Source organism: Thamnophis elegans, chromosome 2 (assembly GCF_009769535.1).
Source record: "Thamnophis elegans isolate rThaEle1 chromosome 2, rThaEle1.pri, whole genome shotgun sequence".
NCBI classification, from domain to species: domain Eukaryota; kingdom Metazoa; phylum Chordata; class Lepidosauria; order Squamata; family Colubridae; genus Thamnophis; species Thamnophis elegans.
Window position 1 is genome coordinate 30,014,857 of NC_045542.1, and position 12,706 is coordinate 30,027,562.

The following is a 12,706-nucleotide window of genomic DNA, read 5'->3' on the forward strand; positions in this document are numbered from 1 at the left end:
CCTCCCTCCTTGGTGTATGCCTTTATTCGAGTGTTGTTTGATCTAATAAATGTAAAATGAACCAAGGAAAAAAAAAGATAATAATAATAATAATAAAAAAAAAGGAACCACCGTATATAAATACATTCTTGTTCTTATTAAGATTATGTTAACCCCCCCCCACCCCACCCCCCACAATCCCCATCCCTAATCCTCCCGGCTTCCCAGGGCCCACACCTGGCACTACCTTCTATCTAAAATATCTTGTATACATATGGATTAAAAAATAAAAGTAATATATAAAAAAGAAAAAAAAAAGAAACCATTCTTTGTGTTGATCTCAGCCCCCCATCTTTATCTATGCTTAAATAGTATAAATCATTCTATCTATATTCTATTCTCGTCTCTTACTTCTTTGCTATTTACCCCGATCTTCTGTAGACTCTCCCGTTCCCTTCCTAAACCTCATGATCCCTTCCAATAAGATTTAAGCAGCATAGTTCCTGCCATATATTCAAATATAACTTTACAGACAAGTAATCAAACTTTCCCTTCTAGTAAAATTTAAACAACGTGAATGATCTTTCTTTACCCCTTTTTCAAACCGTAATTCAAAATAATCTAACCAGATTTCCCCTTCTTAGTAAAGTTAAGCAACATAGATCAGATATTACTTTACACAGGAATCAATTTCTATCTTAAGATAATTCCAACCGACTTCCCCTTCTAGTAGAATTTAAATAACTTAGTTCATTCCACATGCATTTTACTCTCATCCCCCACTTGTCTGATATTTACCACTATCAAATTTATACTAACATTTGTTTAAAATATAGCTCAGAGCGATTTGTAGCATGAATCATTCCACATATTCCGGTAATACTTTCAACAAGAGTCAGTTAACCTTCTATTTTAAGGTAGTCGCTTCTAACAAAGTTTAAACAACATAAATCATTCCGCATTCTTTTTACAGTTATCTTAAGATAATCCCAAGCGGCTTCCTGTTCTAATAAGCTTTAAACAACGTAAATTTTGCCCTCTTCCCTTGTTTGTCTGGTATTTACCACAAATAACATAATTCATTCCACATACATTTTACCCTCATCTCTTGCTTGTCTAATGTTTACCACTATCAAATTTATACTAGCGTTTATTTAAAAAGTAACTATAACAACCAACTTTCCCTTCAAATAAAAGTTAAATAGCATAGATCATTTTCAAATAATACTTTCAGCAAGAGTCAGTTAACCTTCTATTTTAAAATAGTCCCATCTAACAAAGTTTAAACAACATAAATCATTCCGCATTCTTTTAACCACTATCAAATTTGTGCTAACGTTACTTTAGAATCTAGCTCAAAGTAGTTTCGTCCAGCTTTCCCTTCTGATAAAAATTAGTCCACTTTTTCTACCGGAGAGAGGTCTCAAACCCCCATTCAGTCCTCAACTTTAGGAAGTCTTTTGAAGTATCTAAATTCTCGATCTGCGTTCTTCTGCTTCTCCGAGGGAGGAGGGGCTACCCCCTCCATCTTGCAGCCGCATGGCCAGCCGTTTGCTTTCTCCTTCCGCTTGTCTCTCCTCTCTTCCGAGCGCGTCAGGAAGTCCCGCCTTCAGAATCCTACAATAGAAATCTTGAGCCTCCGAAATAGAGTTAAGACGAAATCTTTGATTCTCAAATGTAACCGTGATGCCGGCAGGGGCCTCCCATCTGTATCGAATCTGTTGACTCCTAAGCTCTTTAGTTAAAAAGGCGTAGTCCCTTCTTGCTCTCAATATCTGGAAAGGAATCTCTTTGAAGACAATCAAGTCCTGGTCATCAATTCGGAGCCTGTTATTATAAAAATTTTGCACAATCGCGTTTCTAGATTCTTTTGTAGAGAAATATATAATTATGTCCCTCGGGAGCTGTCGCTGTTCCGCTATCAATGAGTTCTGGCGATAGATTTTCCGAATCTGCCAATCAAAGTTAAGTCCCGGGCTTCCCAGCGCGTGGCTGAAGGCTTCAGCAAAGGTCTGTTTTAAATTCTCTTGCTTCTTTTCACGGAATCCTCTGACTCTAATTGCAAATGCCTTCCTATTAAAATTTAGTATCATAAGCTGTTCTTCGTTATTTCTGATTTTTTCTTGTAAAATTTGAATATTGTTAGTCAAATTAAAATTAGCCTTCTCCAGACTTTCCAATTTATTTTCTATTTCAGCAGAGTAATCTGACAGGGCAGACACAGCTGCAAAAGTATTCGCCTTCATTTGATTAACTTTAGATTGTAAATCATCAAATAATTCCAATACAAATTCCCTGATTTCTTTCTTAAAAGCGTTAAGCATTTTAAGGAGATATTCCTGTGTTAAAAGTTCCTCAACAGAAGACATAGGAGACAAAGGCTGTGTTTCCAATGAAAATTCTTTAAATTCTTTTGTAGCAAGACGCTTCTTTGATTTGGATGGCATAATAAATAAGCAAGTAAGCAGAGCTTCGCTCCCCTCTATTTCCAAAAAAAAAAAATTTATTTTCTTAAGGAGCAGTCTGCAGGAAGATAACACCGGCTAAGTATATCAATCATCCACGGAGAGAAATCGCCATTTTGAGGTCTAATTAGACAAAGAAGTCTCTAAGACGAATGGTGCTGGTATTTACGATAGTACTGAAAACATAAATCTCACAGGGGTGGGACCCGCCCGTATCAATTCTAGCTTGAAAAAAAACTTTGTCTTGTCCTGGGGGGGGGCTAGCCTGTCTGGGGCTGCCAAAAAAAAAAAGGCAGCTGAGAAGAAATGGCTGGAGATAAGAGCTCCGCTTCGGCCGGAACTAATCTCTTTCCACAGCCAAAAAAGAAAAAAGGCTGTGGTTTACGATTAGATCCTAACCTACGGGGCTATTCTCCCTGCCCCTTTCTTAGCCAGAAAGGGGTGCTATCTATGATCTTATTTAGATATACAGACCAGATCTCTGAGGAGCTCGGTGGAGCCCTCCTCGGCAACAGGCCACGCCCCCCGGAGCAGGTTTCTGTTTTAATTCACTGAAGTGGTTTGTAAAGTAGACTGCTTCGAATAAACTCCCCTTTGAATGTTTTTTTTTCCTCCCTTCCTCTTTCACAGTGGCTTATTTGTCTTATTTTAATCTTTTGCTTTGTGTAGTCAAGTTCCTTCAGTCTGCCTCCTTGGCTTGCTGTCCTATTTGTAAACTTTGTCTTAGTGCTGTGACTCTTAAGAAGCTTTCGGCCAAAGCAAACATAAATGGAGAAGGATGATATGACACTGTTTCTTGGTCTTCTAGGCATTGAACTCATTGCAGCGTTTTATGGCTGCCTGTATGCTGGCTGTATCCCAGTAACTGTCCGGCCTCCACATGCTCAGAACCTCACTGCCACTTTGCCCACAGTCCGGATGATAGTAGATGTGAGTATAAGAGCTGAGCGTAAGCTGTCGCATCTACATCAGTGGTTCTTGCCCTTTGTTTTAGAATGGTGGCTTATTGTGCATCAGTTGAAATAGAAATTATTCTGTGGGAAATTTGTTTTCTGTTGTGATATCATTGGATTATGATAACCATTAGGACTGGAATTGTCACTGCTAAGCAACATGATTTTAAAGTGTAAGATCATGTGACCATTTCACTTTACGAGGGCAGTTCCAGCAGTCCCGGTTGTGTTGATAAATGAGGTCTATGTGGTTCATTAAGTGAGGACCTCACATGATCACGACTTGACTCCCTGCCCACTTTCTTACTTATTTTACTTGTCGAAAGCCAGCAGGGAACATCAGAAATCAGGGGATACTGTGATGGCCTGAACTCCAAGCACGGTTTATAAGCAGCACTCAGCACCCTTGCAAGTTTGGATAGTTGGTTGTAACCTGAGAACCACCTTATGCTGATTATCAGTGAGATACTAGAAAAATATTAATATTCCTGCCCTGTAATTCATGAATCATTAAATATCAGAGCAGTTAAGTTTCTTGTGTTCAAGTTAGAAGCTTTTTGCCTTCCTGATCATCTTGGAAGTTTCTTAGATTTATTTAGCCTTTAAAGCCACACATTAAGGGGAACATCGTTATATTTTAATAGAGAATGGTAACATTTTCTAATGATTTGATTTTCTTCTCTGTAACCCAAAGCTACAAAAGATACAAATGATACTGAGATAAAAATCAAAATTGTATTTTCACTGAGTTCAGGATCTTTACTGAGTTTACTGGACAAAAATGATAAATTGTTAAAAATCAAAAGAAATTCTTAAAATGTAAGGTAATAGAGAGGATACTAAAATGTGAAGTGCTAGCTATAGAGCATGGGTTCCCAACACCCAAGCTGTGGCCCACTACCAGGCTGCTGCCTGCTCAGAACTGGGCCATGGAAGCGGTGGGAAAGCACACATGTGCACATCTCCACTTGTGCTCACCACTCAAACAGAACCACCACCCCCTTCCCTCCCTGTTGGTCCGCAAAGCCGGAAAGGTTGGAGGCCACTGCTATAGAGTTACAGATATTTCACTTTCTTTGTGGATTGACTTAGTGTAACGAGGCAAGTCTCAGTGTGACTCATACACCTGCTGAATGGGGCTAATATAAAGCTATAGTACAAGCTTTCTGTATGAAGAAGGCAAGAATCTGTGAACTATTTTGCATGCTAAAAATGCACTGTATAAATGATTAATGGCAATGCTGTCAAGAATGATAATCAACCATATTTATCGAATGTATTTTAGGTGAGCAAAGCTGCCTGTATTCTCACAAATCAAATTCTGATGAGACTACTGAGGTCCAGAGAGGCGGCGACTGCTGTTGATGTAAAAACCTGGCCAACCATCATTGATACAGGTGAGACAGACCTTGCTAGGCCATCAAACTCATTCCCAGGATTTCCAAGCAGTTATAATGCATACACGAGCCATGAGCCAACTCTGTTTTAGTTAGAATTGTGTTGCTTAGCTCTGTTGCATTTCTGCATGTCATTCCAATGTTCCTCCCCAGGCTCATTCAACAATAATCACTTTATTCTTTATATGTTCCAGATGATTTGCCCAGAAAGCGGCTACCTCAGGTCTACAAACCACCAACTCCAGAAATGTTGGCATACCTGGATTTTAGTGTTTCCACAACAGGGATGCTTACAGGAGTAAAGGTATAAGAGTGCTTGATGTGTTTGATGCCTGTGTTATAGGTAGAGTTCTGAAATATTTCTAGTTGTTTGTTTATAGATAAAGAGGGCATCATATTTTTATCTGGGCATAAAAATCACTGAATGGCTAAAGTCAGATATTAGAAACTGTAATACATGAAGGAGAGCAAAGTAATCTTGCTTGGCTTTGAATTTAAAAGGCACTTTAGTGGTTCTCATAGCTTTGACTGTAAGATATGAAAGACAGTAGGGTGACATATGATAGAACACCATTTCTCAGTGAACAATGCTCATGATCTTCTAATAAGCTGGATGGAATAAGAAACAGCTTGTATTACCAAAGAAGGTGTGGCAGATATACAAGGACAAGGGCAAGTTCCCTTCTCAGCTTAGGCTTCACTGTTACCAATTCCTGGTTAACAGTGGGGAACAGAAGTGTCACCATGTAACTAGGCCTTCTTTTTGAATAGTATTGACTCATTCTCTGGCCTGTTCTCATGGCCATAGTGCTGTGATGGCGAACCTGTGGCATGCATGCCAAAGGTGGCACACAGAGCCCTCTCTGTGGGCATGTGCGCCATCGCCAGCTGCTCTTCTGGTTTCCGGCACGCCAGCTGATCTTCCCGTGCCGGAGCCCCAGAAACCTGAAGACCAGCTGGCCAGTGCGCATGCACACCGGCCAGCTTGTCTTTGAGTTTCCAGGGCTCCGGTGCGTGTGTGTTCCAGTTTGGGCACTTGGTGCCAAAAAAGTTTGCTATCACTGCCATAGTGTACCCCCTCCAGGAGTAAGGATGGAAAAACCCTGGAGGGTCCCAGTGGCATAAACAAAATATTTGGAATATAAACTGGTGGACAGCAATAGCAGTTAATACTTTCATGCTAATACTAAGGTGCAGTGTGAACATCCAAATTTAATTCCTTGTTTAGTTCATGCTCTGAGTTTCATTTGGCTGCACGGCTCCTGGCAGAATACAGAAATACGTATTTCCCCTTTTTTAAAACAAAAAGTTATATAGATAAATATGACAAAATAGGGTGAACAGTGTAAAAGAATTGATTCTGGGTTTTGCTGATGCAATGAAAAATCCTACTATTTTCAATATTGACACCACATAATATATGGCTACTCATATGCTTATGTATTAGTGATACTTTTATCATATTCAAATACATGTTATCATGTCCTTCTATTGTGCAATTGGGATTCAGTCTCTTCCCCCCCCCGCTTCCCCCCCTTCTTCTTCTTCCCACAGATGTCCCATGCATCAGTCAGTGCCCTCTGTAGAGCCATAAAGCTCCAGTGTGAGCTGTACTCCACACGGCAAATTGCCATCTGTCTTGATCCCTATTGTGGCCTCGGCTTTGCACTTTGGTGTCTTTGTAGGTAAGAGTCAGGATGTAATTAGAACTGGTGGGTTTGCAGAAGATAAATTTTTGCTTGATATAAATTAGAACATCTATCTTAATCCAGTGAAATGCCTGATTGTATGAGCTTGTATGGGGATTGGATATCAAATGAAATCTAATTCACATGGCAGAACTCTTAAGCAACATGCAGTTTTATTAACTAAACGTCCAGTATTTTCCTGATGATTATTAAAACATCACAAGAGTTTTTGCACTTTTTTTACATGATTATCCTATATCCTATGTTTTAACGTTCAGTCAATCAAATCTTTATTATGGTCATAGACCGGCTTAAGGAAAATAGGCTGGTATTGACATTTTTTCCATGTCGTCAGGGAATCATTGTTATATGATCCAATCCAGTCCATGTCAGTATCTGTCACGTGTTCTACTTCATTCTATAGATTTAAACAAATAGGTGTGCAACCACTTAAGAAAACTTCCATCTCTCCCAAATGTGGGTGCAAATTGGTATATACAAGGGGTGGTGGTATACACTTACCTTCCCTACTGGTTCGCAAATATGATCCTTCTGTGCATGCACTTTTGGCAAAAAAAAAATGGCCTAAATGGGATGCCATACTGCCAGGCGCAGGTAGGCAGAGCCACCTGTGATTTTACTACCAGTTTGGGTGATCCGATCTGAACCAGTAGAATACCACCTCTAGTATATACATGTTTCAAATATGTAAGCATTTATGCTTGTTTTTGAAGTGATGTTTTAAAGCTGTGAACATTAGAAATCACAAGTTGGTGTTTTTCTTAGGATATATTTCAGATTGGCAAATAACATTATTCTTGGGAGGGAAAATCCCAAGACTGGTGGATTTGCCTAATATCTCTAGTTGACTGTGGATTCAACATGTTTAATTCACTATGAATTAATTGTTGTAAACAACAAATTCACACCAATTATTGAAACTAATTGTTGAAATCTTTTGTACGCATGGGATATATAGTTGGGGGAAACTATTAACAAATCAGAAATGGCTTGTTTCTTGTAGCAGGACAAATAACTAGCTCAGAAACAATATTGAGATCAGTTTAATCACAAGCTTCTTTGAAAGCACATAATGATATACCTTTTAAATATCCCATGTTTGTTACACAACTGCCTTTGACAGTAGTCAGTCCGTGATTTAGGCAGTCCTAATTAAGGCAACGAATGAGAATGAATTACTAATCTATCTTGGATTGTATATTTGTGCAGAGAAGGATCAGCAGTTTGAGGCTGAGGATAATATTTTAGGCTGTCAGTTTAATAAAATCTGTCTATATTTGATTAGTGATCTTCTCTTGCAGCGTGTATTCTGGTCATCAGTCCATTTTAATTCCTCCTATGGAGTTAGAATCAAATCTTTTCCTGTGGCTCTCAACTGTAAGCCAGTATAAAATACGGGATACTTTCTGTTCCTATTCTGTCATGGATATGTGTACCAAGGGGCTTGGGAATCAGGTGGAAGTATTAAAGGTAAGAATCCTATCCCTCCACCCCCATCCTTTTAAACATATTTTAGAAGATCTAGTTTACTATTCAGATTGTTAGAACAGAATATTAATTTCATACTTATCTTTGTAAGTACAGGTGGTCCTTGTTTAACAACCATTTGCACTGAAGTTGTGACCATTGCAGTGTCCCCACAGACACAGATCAGATGCTTGGCAACTTCCTCACTATCTGGAAATATAGAATTTATCAGATCCGAATACCCCAAATTTATTTATTTTTTAAAATGTTTGAAACTGCTTATATTCCTAGACAGTACTTTAATAATTCTTAGATTCTTGGTTAGGACTTGAATAGTTTCCACCAATCTTAGATTGTGAATGTAATTGTAGATTACCCACACTAATAATAATGATAATAATCAAGTTTGCCTCGCTACCTTAAAAACAGTTTTTTAAAAAGTATAAGGTAAAGGTTCCCCTCACATATATGTGCTAGTCATTCCTGACTCTAGAAGACGGTGCTCATCTCTGTTTCAAAGATGAAGAGCCAGCACTGTCTGAAGACATCTCTGTGGTCATGTGGCCGACATGACTAAATGCTGAAGGTACACGGAACACTGTTACCTTCCCACCAACGGTGGTTCCTATTTTTCTACTTGCATTTTTACATGCTTTCGAACTGCTAGGTTGGCAGAAGCTGGGACAAGTAATGGGAGCTCACTCCGTTACATGGCGCTAGGGATTCGAACTGCTGATCCTTCTGATTGACAAGCTCAGCATCTTAGCCACTGAGCCACCATGTCCCTAGAAAAATGTATAGCTCAGTTCAATTAGGAACCTTCTACATACATCTTATGTTATGTTGAACAATCTATCAGTTTTCTCTAAGGTTCCAGTTTAGATTTCAGTTCTGTGGTCACATATAGTAAGTGTATTTCATAATTAAGTACCATACTTGATGTGGTTTGGCTTTTATAACTATATGTCAATCAGCTTGCTATTGAAAATATAAATATTTTTATTTATTAAACTTGTTAAAATAACTTCAATACAGGTAGTCCTCGGCTTATGACCACAATTTAACCAAAAATTTCTGTTGTTAAGCAGGAGTTGTCAAGTGAATTTTGCCTCATTTAACAATCTGTCTTGCCACAGTTGTTAAGTGAATCAACTGCAGTTGTTAAGTTAGTAACATGATTGTTAAATGACTTTGGCTTTCCCATTGACTTTGCTTGTAAAAAGTCCTCAAAAGATGATCACATGACCACAGGCTTCTGTAGCCATCATAAATATGAGTCAATGAGCCAAGCATCCAATTTTTGATCACGTGACTATGGCAATGCTGCAACAGTTGTAAGTGTGAAAAACGGTTTTTTTCAGTGTCATTGAAACTTTGAACAGTCACTAAATGAACTGTTGTAAATTGAGAACTATCTGTAGTTTTTTTTCTTTTTTAAATTTTTATAATTTAATTCTTGTTAAAATTGCTTTGCTTATTTATTTTTTCCTTTTACTAAATATGTGTAGATGCAACAATACAGTGAAGACATGAACACTAAGTAATAATCTCGACTGAAATCCTTATAGTACAATGTATACTTTAATCTGTAGCATTTTTAAACACTGTTCTAAATCAAAATGTGAAATACGTTTATGCTTGTAATAATGATATCCTACTTGTAATTAATATTGATAAAATTTTCTCTATTTTCAATACTAAGTTATCTAAATAATAGAATGTCAGTAATTTTCGATTAGTGCTGGGTAAGTATCAGAAGATACAATGTATTTAGATTTAGAGCAAAAGAGAAAATGGAAATTTTTGTTAAAATGAAATTTGGCAACTCTGTTTTTGTTTTAGGATGAAATAATTGACTTTATCAGAGATGGCAAATTATAGTTAATTGTTAAATGCAGGGACATAGATTTGCCATATTTTTCAGAGTATAAGATGCACCGGAGTATAAGACGCAGCAAGGTTTTGAAGAGGAAAAATTTTTTTAAAAGTTTTTGCACTCTGCAAACCTCCCAAAAATGGCCCATTCCTCCCCCCAAAAAAGGCACGAGTAGCCTTTAGGGAGCTTGCAGAATGCTCCTGGGGGGTGGGGGGGGTAGGTTAAATTGAGCAAAAAACCAGGCCATTTTTTTGATCATTTCTCCCTCCCCAGCCTCCAGGAGCTTTCTAAAAGCTTCCTAGAGGCTATGCACGGCCATTTTGGTGAAGGGGGAGAGGTTTTGGGAGGCAAAAAATGCTGTATTCAGTGTATAAGATGCAACCAGATTTTCAGCCTCTTTTTTGAGGGAAAAAGGTGAGTCTTATACTCCGAAAAATATGGTATGTGTGCATCTTCCTCTCGTTTTATGCTCTGTAGCCACGAGGCCGACATTTTATATCTGATCATGATTGTGAACAATCTGATTTTTTTCATTTCATCCGATATGAGAAATTGTGCTTCATTAAAAATTAATAATAAGCCAGAGTTTTGATAATCTTGCTTTACAGACAAAAGCTGCATGATCCAATTTCCTATGTTGACATGAAAAAGGAAATTGCAGATTGATCCAAATTGTCATTAGAACTCTTAAAGGTCTATCTTCTTTGCATATAAAGGGAGAAGAAAGGCAAACATGGAATCCCAGGGCTCTGGCAATAGAAGTGTTGCTCAACACAATATGTTGTTAGATTTGGTTAGTGTAAAATTCTCGGCTGATTCTTCCACTTCCATTTCCCTCAGCAATGGGGCTGTTGAAACTCCTGTCCAATGGTTTATTTATAGTTAAACATGCCATAAAATTCAAGACGACTTCTTCCACCCAATTTAACAATACAAGGGATTATACTTTTTGCTCTGGATTCTGGTCAGAACTAGTACATGTCCTGAACTTGAACAAAATGTTACCTGTAAACAAATGTGCTGTAATTGTTCTCTACCTGTTAATGCTCATGGAAGGAACTGGAAGCAGTGTTCATATTAACCAAGCTAAAGCATAGTTAAGCATTGTAGGTGAATTAGATCTGAATGTTCAGTTTTAGGTATAGATTTTCCTCCACAGGATTTTGCAAATTAATTGTACATAACTCAGTACAGATTGTTAGAAAAGATAGTTAAATGGTAAATTCCTAAAATGAAATATAGTGCACATTATGTTCTTTAAAACTATACTGGATAGCAGCCGATGTTTTCGTTTTAATGGTTTGAAAACTTGAGGGTTCACTTAAATATTTGGATGTTGGAGTTTTGTTAGAGTTGAGTTGAGAAGGACATGTCACTCCCATTGTTAGAATTTTCTTCACTGCTGCTTTAGATCAGTATCTTGCCATTGATTCAACAAATATATTGTTTTAATTATCCAACAGCCCTCGACAATACACCCTGATCTGATTTTTTAAAATACAATTCATATCTTTTGATCCTTCAGTTTCTTTTTTCTTTTAATCCTAAAGAATTGCAAACGCTTTGGACCTTCACAAAGCTTTTCCATATGGATCTAAATCAGTGTTTTTCAACCTTTTTTGTGCAAAGGCACACTTTTTTCATGAAAAAAAATCACGAGGCACACCACCATTAGAAAATGTTAAAAATTTTTAACTCTGTGCCTATATTGACTATAGGCAGCAATGTTCCCTCTAATTTTTTTCTGAATTTTTTTCATAGATGTTTCACAGAGCAATTGATTTATAGGATCTGAATTGGAATGGAGAAAAATGGTTTTGTGCATGAGTGTGTATGTGTGCGTGTGTGTATGTGGGTTTGAGTGAGCGATGGTTCTGGTAAGGGAACTGTGCCTATTTAGAAAAGAAGGTAAATTATTGCAAACATGATATATGTTTCTAGAGAGAGAGAGAGAGAGAGGGAGGGAGGGAGAGAGAGAGAGAGAGAGAGTATCCCTCCTTCCTTCAGCCCAACACACTCTTGCTGGCATCCCGGCCAGACGAGAGGGACTGCAGAGGGTCTCCCTGAGTTTAGGGCAGCGAGTCAGGGCTGGGCCAGCTTGGGCACCGCAGAAAAGCAGCGGCAGCCAAAAGGGAAAGGGCAGGAACAGCCTGAAGCCACCCCCACACCAGCTAGAGGGGGTGCTGTGGGCTGCAGGCGGCGGCGAACAGGAAGGGAAGCGAATGGCAGCCAGCATCCCTGCCTTCTTCCTCCCAGAGCCGCTTCTTTGCCAGCCTCTCAGCTGATCGGTGCCAGGCAGCCCCCGCGGGGCGAGCGCTGCCGGGGGGGAGATCCGGGGGAGAGGAGGGAAAAGGCGTCCCGAACAGAAGTTTCCCTTCTCCTCCCCCTCCCGCTGACTTCTCCCCAGCAGCGCTCGTCTCCAGCCGCAGCAACCCTGGCGGCCCCCAGGGAGACTGAAAGGGGCGCAGCGCTCTCCCAACCGCCGAGGAAGGCAGAGGAGCCGGCCCTGGGCTGTTGGGAGAAGCGCCCTAACCCTCCCTTCCCTTTGTGTGTGTGTGTGTGTCGCATGCGCAGTTGGGTAGGGAATGGAGTGGATACGTGGGGGACCAATGGGAATTCTCCCTTCTGCAGCGTCATCGGTCTCCGGGCAGAGTTTTCCTTGATTTCACCAATCAGAAATCAGAGTTCAGAAAGGAGGGAAGGGGGATATTTCCAGTCACATTTAAAGACATTCAAAAACACTGCGCTGCACTTTGAACGCTGATAGGCAGGTGTTTTTCCCACGGCACACCTTACACTATGCCACGGCACACTAGTGTGCCGCGGCACAGTGGTTGAAAAACACTGATCTAAATGATGT

General features: G+C 39.3%; 1 protein-coding gene across 2 annotated transcripts in view; it reads left to right on the forward strand.

Annotated features, from left to right (window-relative positions):
* DIP2B (disco interacting protein 2 homolog B) overlaps positions 1-12,706 on the forward strand; it is a 200,785-nt gene that overhangs the window by 178,911 nt on the left and 9,168 nt on the right. For both annotated transcript variants that reach the window (XM_032210327.1, XM_032210328.1), the window contains exons 27-31: positions 3,253-3,374; positions 4,683-4,794; positions 4,989-5,098; positions 6,349-6,479; positions 7,805-7,973. In XM_032210327.1, coding sequence (XP_032066218.1) covers positions 3,253-3,374; positions 4,683-4,794; positions 4,989-5,098; positions 6,349-6,479; positions 7,805-7,973 — 644 coding nt within the window. The remainder of the gene's footprint in view (positions 1-3,252; positions 3,375-4,682; positions 4,795-4,988; positions 5,099-6,348; positions 6,480-7,804; positions 7,974-12,706) is intronic.